This window comes from Sander lucioperca, chromosome 3 (genome assembly GCF_008315115.2).
Source record: "Sander lucioperca isolate FBNREF2018 chromosome 3, SLUC_FBN_1.2, whole genome shotgun sequence".
Taxonomy (NCBI): Eukaryota; Metazoa; Chordata; class Actinopteri; order Perciformes; family Percidae; genus Sander; species Sander lucioperca.
In genome coordinates, this window is record NC_050175.1 from 25,131,488 (window position 1) to 25,155,285 (window position 23,798).

General features: G+C 41.2%; 3 protein-coding genes across 4 annotated transcripts in view; 1 reads left to right on the forward strand and 2 right to left on the reverse strand.

Annotated features, from left to right (window-relative positions):
* The window catches only part of mrvi1 (murine retrovirus integration site 1 homolog), a 39,179-nt gene extending 25,103 nt beyond the window's left edge, over positions 1-14,076 (reverse strand). For both annotated transcript variants that reach the window (XR_004896944.1, XM_031324223.2), the window contains exons 1-19: positions 13,992-14,076; positions 13,522-13,543; positions 12,808-12,892; positions 12,563-12,682; positions 12,289-12,469; positions 11,110-11,168; positions 10,969-11,029; positions 10,335-10,496; positions 9,139-9,256; positions 8,965-9,015; positions 8,800-8,877; positions 8,660-8,716; positions 8,508-8,567; positions 8,090-8,145; positions 3,752-3,845; positions 3,527-3,658; positions 3,357-3,442; positions 2,369-3,083; positions 501-648 (exon numbers count right to left, since the gene is read on the reverse strand). Coding sequence is in view for 1 of the 2 variants with exons in the window: in XM_031324223.2 (XP_031180083.1) it covers positions 501-648; positions 2,369-3,083; positions 3,357-3,442; positions 3,527-3,658; positions 3,752-3,845; positions 8,090-8,145; positions 8,508-8,567; positions 8,660-8,716; positions 8,800-8,877; positions 8,965-9,015; positions 9,139-9,256; positions 10,335-10,496; positions 10,969-11,029; positions 11,110-11,168; positions 12,289-12,469; positions 12,563-12,682; positions 12,808-12,826 (2,197 nt within the window). In the remaining variant the exon portion in view is untranslated. The remainder of the gene's footprint in view (positions 1-500; positions 649-2,368; positions 3,084-3,356; positions 3,443-3,526; positions 3,659-3,751; positions 3,846-8,089; positions 8,146-8,507; positions 8,568-8,659; positions 8,717-8,799; positions 8,878-8,964; positions 9,016-9,138; positions 9,257-10,334; positions 10,497-10,968; positions 11,030-11,109; positions 11,169-12,288; positions 12,470-12,562; positions 12,683-12,807; positions 12,893-13,521; positions 13,544-13,991) is intronic.
* mical2a (microtubule associated monooxygenase, calponin and LIM domain containing 2a) overlaps positions 1-23,798 on the reverse strand; it is an 858,504-nt gene that overhangs the window by 450,967 nt on the left and 383,739 nt on the right. The window lies entirely within an intron of this gene.
* Positions 14,603-23,448, forward strand: ctr9 (CTR9 homolog, Paf1/RNA polymerase II complex component). The gene is made up of 23 exons (XM_031324232.2): positions 14,603-14,862; positions 16,115-16,213; positions 16,372-16,611; positions 16,702-16,819; positions 16,904-16,993; positions 17,340-17,596; positions 17,686-17,793; positions 17,887-18,123; positions 18,215-18,433; positions 18,639-18,822; positions 18,909-18,997; positions 19,099-19,284; positions 19,467-19,554; positions 19,644-19,792; positions 19,912-20,028; positions 20,123-20,268; positions 20,368-20,439; positions 20,755-20,890; positions 21,055-21,198; positions 21,287-21,435; positions 21,514-21,607; positions 21,723-21,835; positions 22,680-23,448. Exons 1-23 carry the CDS (start codon positions 14,818-14,820, stop codon positions 23,095-23,097), a joined length of 3,498 nt encoding a protein of 1,165 aa, XP_031180092.1. The 5' UTR covers positions 14,603-14,817; the 3' UTR covers positions 23,098-23,448.

Sequence of the window (23,798 nt, forward strand, 5' to 3'; positions counted from 1 at the left end):
CTCTCAGACCTCTTGAATAACAATATGCTGAAAGGTTTTTATGGAAATTTTGCCCAACAATGCCAAAAATAAAGTGCCTACCACGGCTTTAAATCCCAACTGTAATGCACCTAAAAGCCTGCATAGTGTAACTACAGATTTTTCAGTGTCTTTATATAAACAATTCAGACGTAAATGTAGTTTTGTGTGGGCTGAACCACACAAAGTTAAGAATGGGATGTAGCTAAAAATACTTACCCTCAGTGTGTTTACATAAAAAAAAACATTCTGACCTTCCCTCATCTTCCCCATGGCCCCATTTGATAGATAACATACACTCCCTCAGAGCTCATTCTCTTTTCCTCCTTATTGTACCAGCTGTTGTGTGCAATGTAAATATCTACTGTGACTATTTTCAGACATCCTCAGGGGTTACCATCAGAGAAGGAAGTAGCTTTAATTCATCTGTGTCTCACAGTGTACCCCATAACCACGATAACACTGTAATGCAGCCATCATACCATTCATGGTTAGCTGTGGAGGCTCACTGACTTCTGGGATTACAGGAGATGGAGGAGGACCGTCTCCGTCTTCAGGCTCCACATCTGAATCGGCAGTAAAGCCTGTGACATCTGTTCCAAGATCAGCTGGCAGACTGGGACCTGGAGACTTCAGAAAAGTACAAACAGTTTGATCATGTGATGTTAAGAAAGACAACAAGTCAACTTCATGTGTTCAACCGTCGTAGAGCTACAATTTATGTTATGTCAAAAATATAAGTCACTATTGTTACATTAATAATAGTATGAGTGCTACAACTATACAGTAAATGTAAGGTTTAAGTCTTATTCTTCTTTTGTTTGTTGTTTGTTTGAGTCCAATGACTGCATGTGAACGTGAAAAACCCTCCCAAAGCTATAATTAATATTAATAAACTATTAAACCTCTATTTATGCACACTCCCTTGCAACAGTCGATCCCAACCCAGGGGTCGAGACCCCACACAAGGTCATCAGTTGCCTCCGACTGGTCATGAGATGATCACCAGTGCAGGAAATAAGAAAATCGAAATTCTGCTACACAAAATTAGGGTTATTTTAATCTTTATCCAATCTTTGCTATTTTATTTGAAATGCGTCGTAGTTTTACTTCCTCGGGTCATTTAAAATGAAAGAAATTAATTAATTGATGGGATTCAACTAAGCACATTTACTCATGTACTGTACCATTTTGAGATACTTGTGCTTTACTTGAGTATTTCTAGTCTAGTAATACTAATAAGTAATACTCCACTACAATTCAGAGGCAAATATTGTACACCACTACATTTATTTTATAACTAGTTACATAATATTAGAAAATATAATGAACAATTTTATTATGGTGTATTATTAAAGGTTAAAAGACCACATTCCTCTATTTTTGTAAATGCAAGTGCAAATGGTGTAACCTCAACTCAAAACCTTTAATACTGTACCAGCACGGTTTACTCTGGCAGTTTGTGTTCCCACTGGAGTGAATATAAAAACATCTCCATGGAGCAGTTTGAGATGAAATCTGGATTACATTATAAATTAAAATCTTAGTTCCCTGGTATTCATGTTGTCAAATACTGACTCAATTCTGGACACATGACAACAGTACATTTCATTTTAAACAATATGTTTTTATAATTTGTCGGTGCTTTTCTGTATCATTTTAAGTGCAATTTAGTTAAAGTGCTCATATTATGCTCATTTTCAGGTTTATAATTGTATTTAGAGGTTGTACCAGAATAGGTTTATGTGGTTTCATTTTCAGAAAACACCATATTTTTGTTGTACTGCACATTGCTGCAGCTCCTCTTTTCACCCTGTGTGTTGAGCTCTCTGTTTTAGCTACAGAGTGAGACATCCCACTTCTGTAGCATCTTTGTTGGGAGGCGCACATGCGCAGAAAGTACTGCTAGCTTGTCAGTTGCAGAGTATGAGGGAGTGCCGTGCTAGCAGCTAGGCGAGCATTATAACGTGTGTTACAAAGTGACGCACGTTCGTCACGGAAGTAAAGGCTGGACTACAATAGAGCTGTTTGGAGCAGTTGGTAAACAGTGTTTTCTCTGGAAGATGGTAAGTGCCTTTGGGGTGGACTTTGGGCTTTTTCACTTTGTAAACCTATAATGTGCACAAAAAGATATATAACACAATAAAGGAAAGGGGAAAAGCCAAAAAGCACAATATGAGCACTTTAAATAAATATATAATCAACCATGTATAGACATACATTTTAGCAGATCAACATACTTCTTACTTTAACTGATGTGACCTTTTGAAATCAGGATCATTAAATAAACTCAATTGGCTTTCACTGTTACTGTCTTGAAAAGCAAACACAGATTTTAACACAGACAGACCTGAGTTGGATCTTTTTCTGTGATCCGGGCCTCCAGACCGTTCAGCTGCTCGTCAGTGTAGCCTGCTCGGTCCAGAGCCTCCTCCACCCTCCGAGTCATGCTCTCCATCCTCACTCTCACCTGGCTCACCCTCTGCTCACTCTCTCTCACCAGCTCGGCGGTCTCCAGGGCGCTGTTGACCTTCGCCTCCATCCTTCGGAGGGTCTCCAGGAGACTGTCTGTGGTCACCCGAAGCTGGGTTTGCTCCTCCTCTGAGGCAGCTTCACCTGTAATATCCGTGGCCACCGCTGCATCCCTCTGATCCTTCACAACCTTCTCCACAGCTGTGTCAGGTTCTTCTCTCTCAGTATTGGTTCCCTTGTCGATATGAAGACTGCTGTTCTTTTGCTCGGCGACAAATTCCTGTGCAGATCTTAGAGAGGCTTGCAGGAGGCAGACCTGCTCCCTCATATCAGTGAGTGCCTGCTCTGCTTGCTGGAGCTTTACTTGTGTCTCAGATAGCTCCTCGCCCGACTGTGTGTCTTTTGCCAGGGCCTTAGCCCCCTCTACACGGCAGGCTTTCCACCAGTTCACCACAGACACCTTCTTGGCCTCCTGGATCTGAGTCTGGCTTCCAGTCTGGCTTTGCTTTTGCTCCTTCTCGCAGGCTCTCCGCCGCTCCTCCACCTCCCCTTTCTCCTCCCACACACACTTGTGAAGCTCCAGCTCCTGCAGCCTGAAACCACCACCGCAGCTTTATAAACATCTGCTTTACACAGTGTTATGTCTGTAGTTACCATGGGGTACTTAAACTGCACTTATGCCCGACAGAGTTTAACACACAGATAGTAACTCCTATGGGTTGCATAATGGGTTGCCCATAAAAAACACTATCAAAACCAGACACCCCTTTTATTAGCCGGAGAAAGCTTTTCAGAACAGAGACAAACATCAACCAAATCCAGTCGGTAACCATAACAGGAGGAAGGGAGGTAAAAAACTCACATACACATTGACAAGCTGCTGCTTGATGCTTGTCTGTCGCTGCTGGCGGTGAGGAAAGGGCCTCTCCTGTGTTTCTACAAGAGCACAGTCCTGCGTGTGAGAGAAGAGACAGATGTATACACATACATGTTCCTGCATGTAGCAATTATCATCCTCTGTTGACTCTCTCCTAACCTTCTCAGGATACTTGTTGTGCAGAAGATGAGCTATTTCTGCAGACTTGATCCTGTGGATGATGCTCTGAATATCATCGCTGTGTGTGTGCAGGGACGGGAGGCTTATGTCGTCCAGAGCTCTGTGATGCTGCTGCAGACAAGGAAGGCAGAGCTGCAACAGTCAACACAAGACAGAATATCAGCACCATGAAAAGATAACCTGCAGACAGTAAGCGCTTCCAACCTGCTGCATGTCCTGCATCTCGCTCTGCAGGGAGCGGTGGTTTGGAGGATCCCGACTATAGAGACTCTGAGAACTGATACAGTGTCTGTCATACCTGCCAGAAACAGACAGAAGAAAACACTCACTAACTATATATTAGACGAACACTTACATTTAATTAGGGCCCGAGCGCCGACAGCTGCGAAGGCCCTATTAAAACTGAAGGAATTCTTTTCTGCAAATGAATCACCTTTTTGAGGGGCTTAAAATACTCAAAAACTCACCAAAATTGACGGTTGCATCAAGCCTGGTAAAAATTTAGTTTCGGGAATAGGCGCACAAAAATGGCTTGCTAGCGCCCCCTACAAACATAAAAAAATTTGAGCCCCTGCAGTACGTTTAACGTAGACTAATGAAACGTAGTACACATGTAGCATGTCCAGACGTACAATAAAGCTCATTGGAGCCATACCCTTAACGCAACAAGAAGTCCGCCATTTTTAATTGAAAGTTCGAAATTAGTGCGATTTTTTGGCCATTTCCACATGTTGTACTTTAACAAACTCCTCCTAGAGATTTCATCCAATCGACTTCAAATTTGGTCTGTGCCATCTTAAGACGTTGAAGATGAAAAGTTATCAAAAGAAAAACTTTTCGTCATAGGGCATGGCCGTGGTGGGGCGGCCATTTTGTGCGTTTCACCATCGAAACAGGAAGTGGGTGTAACTTGAGTGTACATTGTCCAATTGGCTCGAAACTTTTCAGGATTCATAAAGGCTCTGGCACACCAACCCGACGGTCGACCTTCGGCAGAAAAGGCAGTCCGACTGACTGCCTCCTCGAGTTGGTCAAAAAAGTGCCTCGGAACACACCTACGCGAGACGTAATAATACGCATAACAGCAGGCGGCGCTAATCTGTATTGTCGCCCAAAAAATGATAACTGGCATCTGATTGGACGAACGTGGGTCTGGCTTCTCCGTAATTTCAAAGCCAGACCATCATGGTGGCTCGTTCGGAATACGATCTCATATTTTATGAAAATAATTCACCGAAACGTTTCTGAAAACATTTTAAGCGAGAAATAGGCCATGCAGTTGCTGAATCTGTCTTCATTTCAGATCGACAAAGGTCAGTTTAAAAGATTTTTGTCAGATTTTGAGAGACTAGTCACGCTCATCCCGCTCGTCATTTCTGGGTTAGCACTCCACCAATCAGATTGGTCATTGAGTCCGACTGCCCGCCTTCCGCTTCAACATGTCAAATCGGCCCAAATGAAGGCCGACGGCTCCTCCGACTGACGACGGCAGGAACAGATTCGAGTCACTGACCTCGCCAGACTGTCCGACAGCCGATAATCGGGTTGGTGTGTCAGGGCCTTAAGAGTCCAACCCTGACGACATCTACAGGCTATATTGGCTCAAAGTCATAATGCCCCCTAGTGGCAACAGGAAGAAGGCCTAAAAGTCAAGGTGATGTAACCCTGTCGAAAATTGGGTTAAAATAATAATCAAAATAACAATGATAAACTACTGAATTATTTATGTAGATTGAAGTTAATGTTTATTTTGTTACTAAATACTAGGTGTGTTAAGTCGAGATAAATCACTTTTTTTTTTTTTTATCGTTTTTGCATCTGTCGGTTTAACCGGAAGTTTTACAGTGCGTTCTGAGGAAGCAGGAAAAAGAGTCCGGTGAAAACTTTCTCTCCAAGCTAACGTCTTGAGTTGAAAACGTGCACCTTACGACACAAGGTTTTGCAGAGGTTGAAAACTACTTAGAGAGACGCTGTAAAGATTATTGGCAGTGTGCAGTTATTAAATAACCGTCGAGGTTCTCTGAGGGAGCCGTGAAACAACAAGAAGTATCGGTTTCATCTCAAAATGCTGCACGTTGTGCCTCGGTAAGCTAGCTATTCAGTGCTATTTTGCTAGTTGTTGTGTGTTAGCAACAAGGTTATTTCAACACAAGGAATTACCGTTATCATTCCACTGTAGTTAATGAGTAGAGTACGTTACTAAGAGAGAAAGGAAACGATAATTTTGGCTAATATGTTAACTTTTCTTTTGGGTCACTTTCATTAGTGTTGCTGGAAATGGTTGAATTTTACAAGCAGTATTCTATTGAGAAATAGTGAACTAAGAAATGTAATTCACTGTACTTTTAAGGGCCATTACTCTGTACCCCGTTGTGGAGCAGGTACTGTTACAGAAAAACACATTTTGCTTTTACTGAGTAAGTAAAATTAAAGGGTGTGTGTGTTTAATGTTAAATATATGCCTAAATAGGGTGTTAAGCTAAATTGTTGATTGCATTTTATGTCTATTTACACTGTTTATATGTTAACCATATTTTGTTAGAACAAAAATAATTCTAGCATTATTCAAAACATGAGAGTGAACCAGAGAATAATGTTTCAGCAGAAGTATTTTCACTTAGCCAGTGACTATTTTGATTTGTTATGATCTGGTAACATGTTGTACAACAGAAATATGTGAGATATGTAAGAGAAGTATAAGGTGAAACAGAACAGACACTATGAGCTTGTTTGTAACTGCAGGTCAGGTCTTTTGTGAATACTGAGATTCAACGAGGAAAACCACTGACCCAGTAGATGGCGAGCCACCCTGTGCGACTTCCAGGAAATCGGATCTCCGTCGCTATTGAAACTGCTGGATGAAATATCTAGCATGTGGTAGGAGTGTGCCAGTTCCCCAGATTGGTACCCACAGCAGATATACATAGACAATATTGCACTTTGAACCTCGACTCATGACTTTTGACTGATTTAACTTCCGTTAGACTGGAACTCAGGAAACACTACTCATCAGACATTGACCTGAATAGACATTTTGGAGAACTCCATACAAGGACAATTTTATTTTGTGTAAAGGGCCTGTTTATTGTTTTTCACATAGTAAATGTAATGTAGATTTCTTTGCAATTCATCTACTAAAGTTGCAGTTAAACTACACTTCTTGTGTGTCGTTATGGTTATTGCACTCTAACTCAGCTCCCCGAACCTAGAGCAAAGTGTTCTTACCAAGAGTGGGTTACAGTGATATACTTTAATCCGATCAACTTCAAATTTGGTGTTTGCTATCTCAAGACCTCAACGATGAAAAGTTCTTAAAATCAAGACTTTTTGTTGAACGGTGTGGGTGTGGTGTGGCGGCCATTTTGAGCATTTAGCGATGAATGAGAAAGCTGTTGTAACTTGATTGTACATTTTTCAATCTGGACGAAATTTGTCACGATTGATAAGAGTCCAGGCCTGAGGACATCTACAGGCCAATATTGACTTTTGGTCATAACAACCCCTGCTGGCAACAGGAAATCAGCCTTAAATGACAAACATCATCCGATTTACATGAAACTTAGAATGTGTGGTCTACATGTGATATTGAGCCGGCCCCTATACTCTAGCCATGCCCATGTACTCAGGCCATGCCCCCTTCATAACTTGTGAACCATTTAAGGTAGACTTTTGTGTGAGGTATCATTGAACTCAGCAAAGAGATCCTTTTTAATTGGTGACGATTTGCCCTGCCCCATATGCTAAGCTAATGACTAATGACCTGTTTCTAGTATACTAGTCAACTGTGAGGTATCATTGAACAGAGCAGAGAGTTCCGTTTTCATTGGTCATAGTTTAGCCTGCCCCCTATGCTTTAGCCACGCCCCCTTTCACAGCTAATGAACTGTATGACGTAGAGTCTTGTGTGAGGTATCATTGAACTCAGCAGAGAGTTCCCTTTGCATTGGTGACGATTTGCAGTGTCTGAGTGCCGCGCAAATGCACAGTCGCAAGGAGCGGCGTCCGCCAGTAACCCCGACGTGCAAAGAGGTGCGAGGGCCCTTCCAACGCTGCTTGCAGCTTTAATTAAACTTGTATTTATTGTGCAATTCACATGCAATAGGCCCATTTCATGGAAGACTTATTGACAGGAATAGGTGTAAATGACAGCATTAATGACGGCTAGATTCCATTCAGCTGCTGCAGTTTCAGCGTCCTGGTATTGTGCATGCTGGCTCACTGTCACACTGTCATGGTTTACTGGGACACTTGAATTCATTTTATGATTAACACCTGCCCTTTTCTTACTCTGACAAGTCAACATATCTGCTGTGTACTGTCTGTCGTGTTGAAATATTCTCTGAATTATAATGTTTAATGCTTTTATCCCCCTTTAAAATCGCACAATATTATCTTTTCTACAAAACTATGTAAGCTGGAATGTGTTAATGCATAACTCTGCCACTACTTCTCAACTTTATGCTTCTGAGGAAAATGGGTGTGAATAGGCGATTTGGTGTTGTCACATAGAATAAATGTAGATGTAGACACAGTTAGAAGTACCTCAAAAGAACTTGGTGTGAATGTTCCTGTAACCTCACCAGCTCTGACTGCAGACCCTGCAACATCAGAACATTGTCAATTTGGTATTTAACAACCATTCAACACCATTTAATAAAATATAAGCATATTCAAGATACAATATACTTCAAATTTTTTTCTCGTTACATATTCTAACATTATGATGCTAATAAGATCGCTCATTGTTGTAATACTTCAGTCATCACTTTGAAATGCTTGATATTTGTGTTTGCATCACATCGTATTTGAGATTGGTCTCTTTTCATTTTTTTTTACATGATGTAAAGTACCAGCATTACTCTACTCTATATTATGAGATGTCAAATAAGATTAATTTAATTCCATCTCACCAAAACTTTGTTTCAAATTCAAAATGTTTGCTTTGTTATCAAAGACGTACCTCAATCATGTTGTGATTCTCCACATGAGAGTTCTTCATCTTATCCATTAGAATGTCTTTCTGCACAGGAACATTTGAAAGTAAAGTTAAGGGACAAACTGAAAATGTGGACTGACAATTTCTTTCTGATGAAAATACACAGAGAAACCAACCTTTGTGATTTCTCTGTCTCTCAGGGTCAACATCAGCAGGGTTTCCTCGAGTTCGGCCTGTAAAAATTTAGATGTTTAACTCTCAGTTCAAACTCATCACGCAGAGAGAAACACAAGTGTGTTACTGATCTGTTTCCTACCCTTAACTCAGTGTTGAATTTCCTCAGTTTGTTGATGCTATCTTCAGAACACGTCCTTTCAAAGCTAAGTTTTTCATTCTGTGTGGACACAAGAAAAAGAACATCAACTTTAGTGGTCTAAAAGAAAGTGCACACCTTTGGACTTTCATTTAAGATCTGCATTACCTTGTCTTCAAGCCTCCGAATGTTAACCTTCTGGCATTCAACCTCATTGCTCTGAAGATGATAAAAGATTTACATAGTACGTAATTATGGTAAAAGTAATAAATAGTTGCCATGAAAACAAGTTTCAAACTTAAAAGGTAGCTTCACTGGGAGACTGTTAAGTGTGTGATGTACCAGTTTGGTGCAGATGGTCTGTGTGCGGCTCGCTCTCTCCTGGGCCTCTTTAAACGCCAGACGCGTCTCCTCCAGTTCTTCAGTCAGGGATCTGGCTCTCAGTGCTGACCGCTGAGCACTGCACACACCAAAGAAACATCAGGGTTTATTGTTTTATTCACCTCTACTCACATCCAAAACAGACAGAAATGAGTAAGAACCGAGATTTAATTCTGTTCTTACCCAAATTTAAACTAATGGAAGGGTGAGAGTTGAGCCACATGAGGTGCTGTAGCACAGTTTTCTATAATAAAGAAACCTCCACATTGTACTCCGTGTAAGAGACAGTTATTCTTTTATGATCTGCTTCCATAACCTAATATTGTTTGGAAGATGCATGAATGAATGTTACCAATGAAGGAAGAATGAAATAAACCTAAACATAAAATATGATGATTGATCTTAGGGGGTAATCAAATACAAAATTTGATTTGATGTTTAGGTTCTAAAAACTCCGAGCACACAATATGTGATTGCCAAGCAGAGACACTGATCTAAGTGTTTATTCGTGAGTTTGCTGCGGTAAAAATTGTTCATTATATTCGTAATAGAAAATGCTGATTTGATTTATTTTACATTCATTCTGTCGGTAGCTTCAGCTGGTGAAGTTTTGTGGTTAATTTTTCTGAGCTCAAAATAGTTACAAATGGTGTCATAGCGATGTTTTATCAAAATTACTCTCATGCTTCCCTCAGGTAAAATTAACACATATTTATTAGTTTACTCATGCTTAAACATGGTTTTCACAGTCAATATTTATTTGCATCAGGTTGATTTGAACATACCTTTTTAATTCAAGCTTTTAACACTGATAACGTTCTCGTTAACTGTGACTACTAGCAGCTAAAAGATGTTTGTGAGGTGTCACTCGAAAGTGATCTGAGTCAGGTTGCATTGAAATTGCTTGCTTGCTATGATGTATGATGTTGACTTTTGTTCTCTGCTCCTCTCTGACCATTACATGTGTATTATTCTGTTACAGATCACATCTTCTATGTTGGGTTATGGTTTGTGTCAGAAGAATACACTGCAATGGTTATAGGAAATAATGAAATTAAATGAGACAATTATGTGCTTTTGTGAGGACTTACAGTTATAGTATAATCCTACACACTATGACTGGAGTTAAATGAAGAAGGAAGTAGTTGATCCGTCACCTGGCCAGCTTGGCTCGCAGCTCAGTGATCTCCAGAGTGAGTTGCAGGTTTACGTCTTCACACTGAGCCACTGTCCTCAGCAGGCTGCTGTTCTGCTCGCTCAGCTTGCGGTGAGCGTGCTTCAGTTCGGCCACTGTGCCTAACAGGTCTTTTCCATCACCACTGAAGCCAAACAAACAGTTTGTGGTGAAGTAAGACAATGCATTGTTTAGAGAAAGATTGTTTAAAGGTGCTGTAGATAGGAGTGCGAAGATCCAGGACTTAGCCAAAAAATGTGAACATTGACAACTTCTCAGTCCCTCCCCCCTTTCTGCTGAAGCCCAAAACGGTCTCCTAAGCCCCTCCCCCCACAAGGGAGAATGAATGTGTACATGAGCAGTGATTGACATGCAGTTAGACACCCCTCCTGGCCCTGATTGGTGCATCTGAACAGTAAGGTGTGGATTTTGCAAATCACACTACAGGCTGTAGGTGGTGCCAGAGGAGCCGGATTTTTATTTTTTAATTACCTGCTTCATGTAGTTCTACTCGGACATAGGGTCAGTTTCAGCAAATATGACAGAAAGTCAGTTTTATAAGTCTTACCTACTGCACCTTTAACACATGCAGTAATTAAAGGAGTGAAATAACTAACCAGGAACACTGGTGGCTTTCTGAGGAGGCAGCTTTGCTTTGAGAAGCTGAGAAATCCAGTCCTTGAAAGGAAATCAGGTTTAGTTGTTCGCCGTCTGATGTGATTAAGACATTTCTTCTGAACAAAACAATGATGGCCTACCATTTACAGGCACTTTAGAAGAGTCAGGCCAAGACACATGACTGCTGTCTACATCAGAACTGAAACACAAGAGTCAGTGGGTTAGTTCACACAGCTCATAGAAAATGCGGATTAATAAAAGATTGAATCAACAACACACTTCTTGGACACAGGCTGTTTTAACTGGACATATCCTAATGTGTTTGTAAAATGAAAAAAAACATCAAATATGATAGTTTTGGGAAATTTATAATTTTTCTTGCAGGTCATTGCTTCATTTCTAGGAATAATAGACCTTGCTCCTGCCTGAAAAGCAGTACTGGAAGAAGTATTGAGATCTTTTACAAAAAAAACAACAAAAGAAGCAATAACACAGTATGAAAATTACAAGTAAAGTCCTCCATTCAAAATGATACTGAAGTAAAAGTACAGAAATGTACGGCAACAGTAATGAAACATATTGTAGGTTTTATGGGTCCCATATGAACAGATTATGCTTAAACAACTGGAAAAAGTTGTCAACAGTAACGTAAACTAAGTGAATACAGCGTGTCATTCCTTTTTAGGAACCGTTTCCTTTATGTTCAATGGTTTCTCAAAAGTCTTACAATTACAATCCAGGATATTGTGCCCTTTTTCTTGTTGCTTTCATTGTTTGCTATATTTTATTTTGTTGAGAAAAGTGCTAAACAAATCAAAGGTTTTTAAAAGATCATTATAACCTAAATAAATTATATCAAAATGTAATGGGAGGGGCAGAACAGTGATTTATGAGAAAAGAAAGACATAGATATCAAAAATAGATTTGATATTGCACATTGATATCCAGTTGAAACAATGTGGATTAGCAACTGGAAAGTCATCTTTACAAGTGACCATGACTTTTTATTTCTCCAGTTTGATGACATTTTCTCGCTATTTAAGTAATGTATTGGTTGATTGCATTTAACATAATATAATTCTATATGATTGTTTTAAAAATGTGACACTACAGATGCTTTGCAGTCATCTAGATTTGCAGATATTTGAGCATAGTGTAAAACATTAAGATGACTACCTTTACGCAATGTCAAGGTAGTCACTTAATATATAGGTGGGTTGCTAAATCAAGGTTAAAAGTCCTTAATATGACACTTATTGTGCTTCTTTAATTTAGCCTACACACTTTATCTGTCTCCCTCGTGCACAGTTGTGTCTCACCTGTCCTGGCTGCACTGTGCGATCCACTCCCTCATGGTGGAGTGGAAAGTCTCTCTGCTTACATGAGGGTCCTGACAGTCAGGGTCGAGCAGCCGTCGCAGGGCAGCCAGTCTGTCCTGCTCTGCACTCTGAGCCGTCATGGTCTGCAGGTACTGCAGGATGGTGGAGGCCAACACCTCTCCTGAAGACGAGAGAGACGCAGGAACAATGATCAAAATCACAAATCATATGATTGTTTCAATCTGTTTCGGTAAAATCAATCAATGCTGTGTACCTGTGTTGGAGGTGTTACATGCATTATACATGATGTCCAGGAGTTCATGTTCGGAGAATCCACTTGTGTCTTTATTGTCCTCGAGCACATCCCTCGACCCACTGCCGGCTGACTCCCAAACTAAACATGTAGAGATTAGCAAAAGTTAATGTCATGCACAGGAAGTATACACATAAAGAAAGATAACAAACTGTAAATATTTGTTTGGTACTTTGATAATAGAACAAGGTAATGACAACACTTACCATCATTGCCGTCAGACATTTTGCTTGTTTCTCCTGAATCCCTGGAGAGCAAATGTGCTGATGGACTGTCACGTTCCTACATGACCTGCTTTTTTTTAAATAAACATCAAATACTTTACAGATATTTACCTACATTTATTATGTCTAGAAGCACATATACAACACAGATCAAAATTGAATCACACATTAAAGTCAATTAATATCTAAAATGTGAAGCATTTTAATAACTCCTCTCCAGATCTGACTGCTTCTAACGCTTACATGTACGCAGTGAGATCTAATCAGTGGGTTACATATTGCATATAGTTTCTTAATGCCATTTTACAATGAGGTAGAAACATGTGAGGTTAACTGGCTTTCATAGGCAATAACAATACAATACTGTGTTAATACAATAACATGTTTTCAAGAAAGAAGCACAACATTGCTAAATCAGATCTTTACTACTAAAAATTAATTCTGTTTGTGTTGTTTAACATACAGGAATGATAGTGTCCATTAAATCACAGTTTAAAAAGTAGTTATTTTGTTTGTCTTGTAGTTACATAGCAATCAAATATTCTAGGTTCAGGTTCAGGTTACTTTAATTTGTACTCAAAGGTAAATTTGTTGCGCAGTTAAAACGTGCAGGGCATCCATGACACAGTTTCAAACACCACAGACAACATATAATGGGGCAATAATTCTAAACCGGTAATAAAGATAAATTCTTACTTCTCAGTCCAGGACAGTTCCTCTCAAAAGAAAAACAAGATTGTGAAAATGTTAAATCTGGAGACTCATTTTCATGTATTATTATTATTTTTCTGGTCTTCCTCGTGCACTGTGATGTTTGCATAAGAAGTCTTTAAGATGCCCATATGCTTGTTTTCACTGCTTCAGATCAAAACCAGCTGACATCCCCCCCCCAGCCCCCTCCCCCACCTGCCACCTCACCCCACTCCTGCCAAAATGCTGCCCTGATGAGGTCTGCGACAATGATGCTGTTAATGGATTTCAATTTCAATTCACCACTTTAACGTATCAAACTAAATTATTGTCAATCCATTAAAAAATACTGTCTAAAGCCTTATTCGCACGGGACTATTACCTGGGGACCTCTGTGTAATAATTGAGGAGGTCGTCTTAATCCCGTGCGAATCTGCCATGTTTGTAAAGTAAAAAAGCTACTGCAAATTACCTACCATATTTCGCCAAGCACAGAGGTTGTGTGATAATATTAGTCGGCATATCTGTGATGATTCAAGGTCGTATATTGGCTGCGTTGGCAATTATAAATAAAAGTTTTGACAGAGCTTCCCCAATGCGCCGCACGAAACACAGATGTGTGTGTGTGTGTGTGTGTTTGTGTACGTGTACGTGCGTGTGGGCTAAATCACTTGAGGTAATATGGTAGGCTACAATACATGTTTAGTTTCATTTGTGAGTTTAGCAAATTGCTACGAATCCTACCAGACTTACTAAAAACAAAATATTCCAGGGAGTTGCTAAATATATGTTTTCGTACTAATAGTACCGTTTTCAACCGTGTTCTCATTGAAAAGCATCATCTATTCACCTCCAGGACCTGGAAGGAACACTTTCTGGATCCCTATCAACCTGCCTGCCCGGACCTTATATACTGTCTATGGCCCGGACTATGGTTCTTTTCCTAGGATGCAGAGTGATAGAGAAAGACATGGCTCTGCTAGGATGGAAAAATAATGACCCGCCCTACTCTTCTTCTGATTGGCTTACCTTGGTATTCAGACCAATCTCACTCCACCAATTCACACCAATCCAACTAACGAAGGCAACAAGTACTAGCCATTCAGAGGCAGAGTAGGGCGGTTCATGCCTTCGCCGTCCAAGGAAACGCAAATTTGCTGCCCGGACACCATTTCCGTTGCACCGCACGTATGTTTGTTTCCTGTCGGAGGCATGAAGTAGCTACCAACCAGACAACGGGCTGGAGATTTTCTATTTGTTTTTTAATATATCTAACTCAAAGTGGATTTTTCCTCAGTCAAGATGTCTCGGGGCTCTATCGAGATCCCTTTACGGGACACAGATGAGGTAAAACTCCTCTAATATGTAAACGTGGTTTATTGTGTTTGTTTGACTAAGTGGACCTCGATGTTAATGCTAACTCTAGCTAGCATTAGCTAATGCTCTTTACATTACAGCGGAGTAATGTAGTGTAATGTCAGCGTGAGATATTTAGATGTTTGCAAGTCGACCCGAAACGTAAACGTCAGTAATGTTTGGAGCAGCAAGTAACGTTACAGAAGTAACGTTAGTTACGTTAGCAAACAGTATTACTGTCTGCAGAAATATGAGCTTAGGCTCATAATGCAAGTTAATAGTAACGTCAGGGCTGCTTAGTAAGTTAGTTAGCTAGCTAGTTAAGTTAGTTGAAAGAGATTATTATCAGTAGATAACGGCCCTTTAAAACGTAACTATCATTCTTTTTTTAATTCATTCCTTTGTTCAGTTCAATGTTCAATAAAATAATGTTGGTAAGTTATTTCTTTTCAGTTGTTTTCTATTCAACAAACTCATTTCATTTGTTGTATTTAATAAAAGCAACAAAAAGGCGAAACTGAGTACATTTCAATATCACACCGGATATTTTCCTCATATCGCGCAGCCTTAGTAGATCACTTGCCTGATTATCATCATTAATATGAACGGGGTGGATAAACTATATATATATATATATATATATATATATATATATATATATATATATATACCTCTCCGTAAAACACAAAACAATTCAACAGCAATGCAGCCTCCAACATGACTGTACAGTTGCATCCATGCCTCTTTAACACTTGCAACACACACTAAACATAACATTCATTAAGTTAGGATTTAATGCAGCAGGGCTGGTTTTTCTGTTAAATCAATGGAATGGATTAAAAAAAGCAGACACATACTGTAATGTCAGTTTTGGCTAATCCAGTGAACTAAATACCGTTGAAATCAAGGTACTTAATATACGTAATATGTTGACGCAAAAGTCAAAATCCAATAATGCCAAAAAGCAGTCGTGCACATTGATTTGCAACATCACCCAAAACGGTCTAATATACCCGCAGCCCTTTGCTGCATGTCGCCCCCCCCCCCCCATTTCCTGTCTACAGCTGCCCTGTCAGTTGAAGACAAAAATAATAATCTTTAAAAAAAAAAGAAGAAAAAACTGTTGACAAATCGGTATTTTCTCATAGTATGTCTAAACCCCATTCATAACTTAAAGGACACATGGAGTATGAGTTTTGTCAGATGTTGATGCTCAATAACTTGAATAAATCGTGTCTTGCAGGTTATCGAGCTTGACTTTGACCAGCTGCCAGAAGGAGACGAGGTCATCAGTATCCTGAAGCAGGAGCATACACAGCTGCACATATGGATTGCTTTGGCTGTGAGTCAATGGAGCAACCGCGGAATATCTGTCGAGAATATAACTATATACTATCGCAACATAGAATGTTAGCTTGATGAATAAATTGAGCACAATACAAATATCAAATTGAAATGTATTACATCAGTTGTAACAGTGTGCATTCTGTCTTTTTTTAGTTGGAGTACTACAAGCAGGGCAAAACAGAGGATTTTGTCAAGCTTTTAGAGGCAGCTCGTATTGATGGAAACCTCGACTACAGAGACCACGAGAAGGATCAGATGACCTGTCTGGACACATTGGCGGCTTACTATGTCCAGCAAGCACGTAAAGAGAAAAACAAAGATGCCAAGAAAGAGCTCATCACGCAGGCCACGCTGCTCTACACGATGGCAGACAAGATCATCATGTATGATCAGGTATGAAAAAAATTGATGATGAGAGAAAACTGCTATTGCTCCACTAACTTTGCATTATAAGTAAACACAACATGCTCTTGGCTCACTCAGAACCATTTGTTGGGACGAGCCTGTTTCTGCCTGCTGGAAGGAGACAAGATGGACCAGGCTGACGCTCAGTTCCACTTCGTCCTCAATCAGTCCACCAACAACATCCCTGCTTTGCTCGGCAAGATGAATATTAAAAATAAGACATTAATCTTGACCATTGTGATTGATTCGCTGAAATAATCACACGGTTGTTGTTCAACAGGTAAGGCCTGCATCTCCTTTAATAAAAAGGATTACAGAGGAGCACTGGCATACTATAAAAAGGCTCTGCGTACAAACCCCGGCTGCCCAGGTAAACATGTTACCTGTCACCTCCTCAAAACAGAACCCTGTATTTGTGATTACTACTACGATATTATTACATTTACGACTACTACTACTACTACTACGAGTCTGGTCGATACAAGATACAATATCTGAGTATGAAAAAATCTGGTAATGACATATCTGCAAATCGTTATTTAACATAAACAAATACAATAAACTTCTTGGATAAAGATCCCTCCTTTGGTTATAAAAAGATGTGACACCTGATCAGCCGATATTTTCCTGCTATCTCATGCTACTGTTATTGCATTTCTCATACTAAGATATGTGTTACAGATTATTCCTCATCTGTCTTGTTCTTGTGTCTCTAGCTGAGGTAAGGCTGGGGATGGGCCACTGTTTTGTGAAGCTCAGCAAACTGGAGAAGGCTCGTTTGGCGTTTGGTCGAGCCCTGGAGCTTAATTCAAAATGTGTGGGCGCTCTTGTTGGTTTGGCGGTGTTAGAGCTCAACAGCAAGGAGGCAGATTCCATCAAGAACGGAGTGCAGCTCCTGTCACGGGCCTACACCATCGACCCCAGCAACCCCATGGTGCTCAACCACCTCGCCAACCACTTCTTCTTCAAAAAGGTAGTCACTGGTCTGGTTTGTCGTTGAAATGCCGTCACGGTTCTGCAGTGTCATTTAACTATTATTCACACCTGTGTGTTTTCTATCAGGATTACAGTAAAGTGCAGCATCTGGCCCTCCACGCTTTCCATAACACAGAGGTCGAGGCCATGCAGGCTGAGAGCTGCTACCAGTTAGCTCGCTCGTTTCACGTGCAGGTAAAGTCCTTACTGATCCTGAGGAAGCTTACTGTTTATTTACAGTGTTGTCACTTTACGTCTCTGATGTCTCTATTCTCTTTGTCCTTACAGGAGGACTATGACCAAGCATTTCAGTATTACTACCAGGCCACTCAGTTTGCCTCGTCCACCTTTGTGTTGCCCTTCTTTGGCCTGGGGCAGATGTACGTGTATCGAAGAGACAAGGAGAATGCGGCACAGTGCTTCGAAAAGGTTTTGAAGGCCTACCCCAACAACTACGAAACGATGAAAATTCTGGGATCTCTCTACGCAACATCTGACGATCAGGAAAAGAGAGACATCGCCAAAGTATGTATCCAGTGCAGATTATTTCATCACACTCGTAATCCTATGGCTTATTTAGATGTTTGACTACACTAGGATCTCAAAAATTCCCTAGGGTCATTTGAAGAAGGTAACGGAGCAGTACCCAGATGACGTGGAGGCGTGGATCGAGCTTGCTCAGATCCTGGAGCAGACTGACATTCAGGGAGCATTGTCTGCATACGGCACAGCCACGCGCATCCTGCAGGAGAAGGTGCAGGCCGACGTTCCCCCTGAGATCCTCAACAACCTGGGGGCTCTTCACTTCAGACTGGGCAACCTTGGAGAGGCCAAGGTAGCTAATACTATACATCACAGCTTGTATTAACATGACACCCCAAAATAGCTATATATTCACTTGGGAATTCATTGGATATACAGAGCATTAAATGGTTTCTTTCACTGGGCTGTTTTAAAGTAGTTTTTATCCATGATCATGACGTGTGCAGAACAATGTGTATTTAGTGTTTTAAAGATGGGTCATGTCTTCTCTCCTACAGAAATACTTTCTTGCCTCTCTCGAGCGGGCCAAAGCTGAAGGAGAGCATGACGAGCATTACTACAACGCCATTTCTGTCACCACCTCCTACAATCTGGCCCGCCTGTACGAGGCAATGTGCGAATTCCACGAAGCTGAGAAACTCTACAAAAACATCCTGAGAGAGCATCCTAACTACGTGGACTGTAAGCACGCACCATGATATGATAAAAAAGCGAAAGCAAGAAAAAAATGTACCGTGTGAAGAACTGTGTGAATCTTTGGTCCACAGGTTATTTGCGTCTTGGAGCGATGGCTCGCGACAAAGGAAATTTCTACGAAGCTTCTGATTGGTTCAAAGAGGCCCTGCAGATTAATCAGGTATTTGGTCACCTGTTGTCGTGTGAATATTATCAAAAAGAAAAAAAATCCAATGTCAAACTCTCTCCAACATTTTCTGATGTTTGTTCCGTTTGGTGCAGGATCACCCGGATGCCTGGTCGCTGATAGGGAACCTTCACTTGGCCAAACAGGAATGGGGACCGGGTCAAAAGAAGTTTGAGCGTATTCTGAAGCAGCCATCCACACAGAATGACACCTACTCCATGCTGGCTCTGGGTAACGTGTGGCTGCAGACTCTGCACCAGCCCACCAGAGACCGGGAAAAGGTACAGCAATAATCACATGACTTATTGTGCGACGTAGCGCTTCTGCTTGTTTTCTTGAAGTGTTTAATATTAAGTCAATAAGGACGTATCCATGATAAAAACGCTGTGGGGAAACGCTGAATTGACATAAAGGGAAATAATAGATCCCCAAATGGAGTAAGTGTGTTTTTTTGTCTTGACAGGAAAAGAGACACCAGGATCGAGCCCTGGCCATATACAAACAAGTCCTGCGAAATGACGCCAAGAACCTTTACGCTGCCAATGGCATCGGTCAGTTGAGTTTAATATTTACATTTTTTTTTTTAAATCCTCCCTACTGCATATGTATGAAGTATTTAACATAAATGCCTTGTGTCCAGGTGCCGTCCTGGCCCATAAGGGCTTCTTCAGAGAGGCCCGCGATGTGTTTGCGCAGGTGAGGGAGGCCACAGCAGACATCAGCGACGTCTGGCTAAATCTGGCTCACATCTACGTGGAACAGAAGCAGTACATCAGCGCCGTGCAGATGGTAAGGGCCTCACTTGTGATTACCATTATAAAAAAAAAAAATAAAAAAATAAAAAAAAAAAGACTGTCATCGTTTGTGTTTTTGTCTGTACAGTTGAGTATTGTATTCTGCTTCCACAGTATGAAAACTGCCTGAAGAAATTTTACAAATATCAGAACACGGAGGTGCTGCTGTATCTTGCGAGGGCGCTCTTCAAATGTGGTAAACTCCATGAGTGCAAGCAGATGCTGCTGAAGGTAACATGAGGATAAATTAAAAAGGCTTTTTTTTTTTTTTCATTTTATGCTAAAATATGAGGGGAGTAAAACGTTCCTGTGTGTTTCCAACCAGGCCCGTCACGTGGCGCCCAGCGATACGGTGCTGATGTTCAACGTGGCCCTGGTGCTTCAGAGACTGGCCACTCTTGTGCTGAAAGATGAGAAGAGCAACTTGAAGGCCGTGCTTAGCGCTGTCAAAGAGCTTGAACTGGCCCACAGGTATGGGACTTGATTTATACCTCCTCCTCGCAGTTTGATCATCTGGCTGTCTTGTATCTCATCCTGCAATTGTATCTCCTCCTCCTCCTCCTCACACAGGTATTTCAGCTACCTCAGCAAGTCCGGAGACAAGATGAGGTTTGACCTCGCTCTTGCCGCTTCTGAGGCCAGGTCAGTCTTAATTTATTCTCATCACAGTTTAAATACACGCTGAAGGTTTTTGTTATTGTTTCAAGGAACAGTTAAAAGGATTCATGAAAACTCTGTTAAAATATTCACAATTGTATGTAATATTGTAATATTGACGTTTTTTTTTTTTTAATTGAAGCTGAAACCAATTATTCCAACCATATTGGCCTGTAACTGTTTCTTTTCTTCTTCTTTTTTTTATAACCACAGATGTGATTTAGGCTTTACAGACATGAAATGTTTTTCTTAATTTTGTTTTAAACTCTATGCTTTGGTGGCTGTGTTGTGGGATTGCAGGCAGTGCTCTGACCTGCTGAGTCAGGCTCAGTACCATGTGGCGAGAGCCAGAAAGCAGGATGAGGAGGAGAAGGAGCTTCGGGCCAAACAAGAACAGGAGAGGGACCTGCTGCGTCAGCAGATGATGAAAGACAAGGTACGCATGGAGCTACCATCCAAAAACCGTAAAGCCTTTTACTCGTAAATGACTATGAATAAGTTTCTGTTATTTCTTTATTTTTGGTTTTTTTTTACATTTTGAGCTACAATAAAGTGCTTTTTTATTAATTGGTTGGCTTGTCACCCTAAAAACCTTGTTAGGAGGAGAAGCGGAACAAAGAGGTGGAGGAACAGAAGAAGCTCCTGGAGCAGAGAGCTTTGTACGTGGAGAAGACCAAGAACCTGCTCACCTTCGCAGAGGGATCAAAGGAAATGGCCAAAGAAAAGAAGAAGGGCGGTGGGCGTGTGAGTGTTGGCACAGATAACAAACTCATCAGCAGACTAACTTGGCGTGTATTACCTACTTAACCTTTTTGTAACTTTCATCTCTAAGCGTAAGAAAGGCGACGTAGACGAGTTTGTCAACGATGACTCTGACGAGGACCTGCCAACGAGGAAGAAGAAGAAGAGGAGGGGCGGCAGCGGCAGCGAGCAAGAGGAGGGCGAGGACGGAGAGAAGAAGTCGCGCAAGAAGAGGAGGAAGTGAGTGTGCGACACTGATGTTGAACTGCTGAACGAGGCACATAAGATACTCAGAGCAAACGTTGTCTTGTGTTCCAGGCCTGCTAGAGGAGGAGGAGATGACAGTAACGACGAGGAAGGAGGGTCACGACCCAAGAAGCGCAAACCCAGAGAACGCAAGAAGTTTGAAAAGGTTTTTGAGTTTTCGTTGTTCTGTTCTTTTGTTGTGATTAATCTTCTTGAAATCCTTTGGAAATATGTTTCTTTGGCCAAATTCTATAAATGTAACCTATTTTCATAATTTTTAGCCCCAGCCTGAGCGTTTGCCACCGTCTCTCAAAGGAAAGATCAAGTCTAAGGCTATCATCTCCTCTTCGGAGTCGTCTTCAGATGAGGATGGCCTGAAAATAGCTGAAGACAGGTAAGAGCATAAACGTTTGAGATGAGAATTTACACTCAAACAAGCAGTGGTGCCGAGATCGAAAAGATGGATGGCATGCCACTAGTGGTACATCGGCATAAGACGATCCCTGGAGTGGCATGCCGCGGTACCGACCGGTGTTGGGCCAAAAAGTGATCCTCTGCTAAAAGCTGATTGTCGTTTTGGTATGCCGCTGAATACAGCGGTATATGAAAATACTTTACTGTTTGTCACTGACAGCAACCTACCACTTCCACCTGCCGTTAGGAAACACAATGAAACACAAGCGGCGTAACTAGGGTTGGGTACCGAAACCCGGTTCCACTATGAAACCGGTTCCTACGCAACCGGTAGGAATCGGACTGGATTAGAACGCAAATTTCAGTTCCACTTAATGTGTTGACTGAAATATTTTCCCTCTGTCGTTCCAAAACGGACGTAAAAATATCCCACTTTCTCTGTAGTCTACCGTTACCTAGCTACCGTAAATGTCAGCTACTTTTAAAATGCCATATTTTCCCTCTGGGCTCATCAAAACGGACGTAAAAGCATATTAACCATTCACTGCACGTGATCGCTAGTAAACATATTACATCTTTGATGTCATTTTTCAGTTTTTCAAGAATCGGTTTAGGAATCGGAATCGTTTTAAAAGTACCGGTTCGGCATCAGAATCGTAAAAATCCAAACGATACCCAAACCTAGGCATAACTCTTTTGGGATCGGCATATACCGCTGTACCATAAGTGGCAAACAATCAGCCACTTTTTGATCTCGGAGTCACTCGAAACAAGTGCGTTAGTACTGCAACAGGAAATTGATGAGTGCACTTTCTCCCATACAGACAACAAAGAGACAGTGGTTCGGGATCTGATGACGAGGACGGCCACAGGAAGCGTATTGCATCTGACAGTGAGTCAGATGGAGGGAGGAACCACTCTGGCAGCGAGGGAGGGAGGAACCACTCTGGCAGCGAGGCGGGCAGCCCTCGGCATTCTGCAGGCTCCGGGAATGACTCTGGCAGCGACCGTCCAGTGAAGAAGAGGAGGGTGCAGCTGCAGTCCGATTCAGAGCAGTCGGACGCCGAGAGCAAGAGGAGTCGATCAGGGTCCGACGACGAGTCCCGGCCTGGATCACCTGTCGCTGCGTCTGACCGAGGATCAGACAGGGGATCTGAAGCGGGATCAGACAACGAGGGCTCCCCACGCCGCTCTGACAACGGCTCTGAACATGAAGCCTCCAACAATGATGACAGCGATTAAATCTTCCTCACGAACTTGTCTCATGTAATGCTGAGAAAACTATCCACATCTGCATTTTTATTTTCTATTAAAAGCAGGGATTTCTGTCCGTACAATATCTGGGAATTAGCCTAGAAAATTTAGTTCTTTTGTTGGCGCAGCATTCTGGTGTATTCCTCACATCTTACTGGAAATGTCTTCACAGATGCTGTCTTTTGTTAAAGATGTTTTATTAAAGACAGATCAAATGGTTTAAAGTGAGCTAAAAGATGTTAACTTTTTTTTTTTTTTTTTTATCTCAGATGGTCAGATGAGACACTGACCCAAAAATGGGAAGATGCTTCAACAGAATGTCAAATAAAAAAAACAGAATTGTTAAGATGGAGTTATATTTTGTTTCTGTATTTTATTCTAGTAGTGACTTCAGCAACCATCTACAAACATGTCCTAAACCATCAAATTCAAGGACTTTTCAGGCCCAATTTCCTCAAATTCAACGACCCACAAGTCATAGTTTGAGACACAGCTTAAGGTTAATATACTGTTACAACACGGACCATTTATGAGAACTAGGAGGCTTTACAGAAGCTCACGAGAGGCTTGAACACGTGCTGTTACATTGAAGGCATGATGTAACATTGACTTCAGTCTGCAACTAATTGAAATTTGTAGACAGGGTTGAATCCCTCCATACTGACAGGCTGTTGTGATCCTTTCTGTTC

Bases quoted from the DNA above. Each gene is read 5' to 3' on its own strand.
- ctr9 (XM_031324232.2), top strand. From the start codon at position 14,818: ATGTCTCGGGGCTCTATCGAGATCCCTTTACGGGACACAGATGAG. The intron at 16,214-16,371 runs GTGAGTCAATGG...GTCTTTTTTTAG, and splicing joins ACATATGGATTGCTTTGGCT to TTGGAGTACTACAAGCAGGG. The intron at 19,285-19,466 runs GTACAGCAATAA...TTGTCTTGACAG, and splicing joins CCACCAGAGACCGGGAAAAG to GAAAAGAGACACCAGGATCG.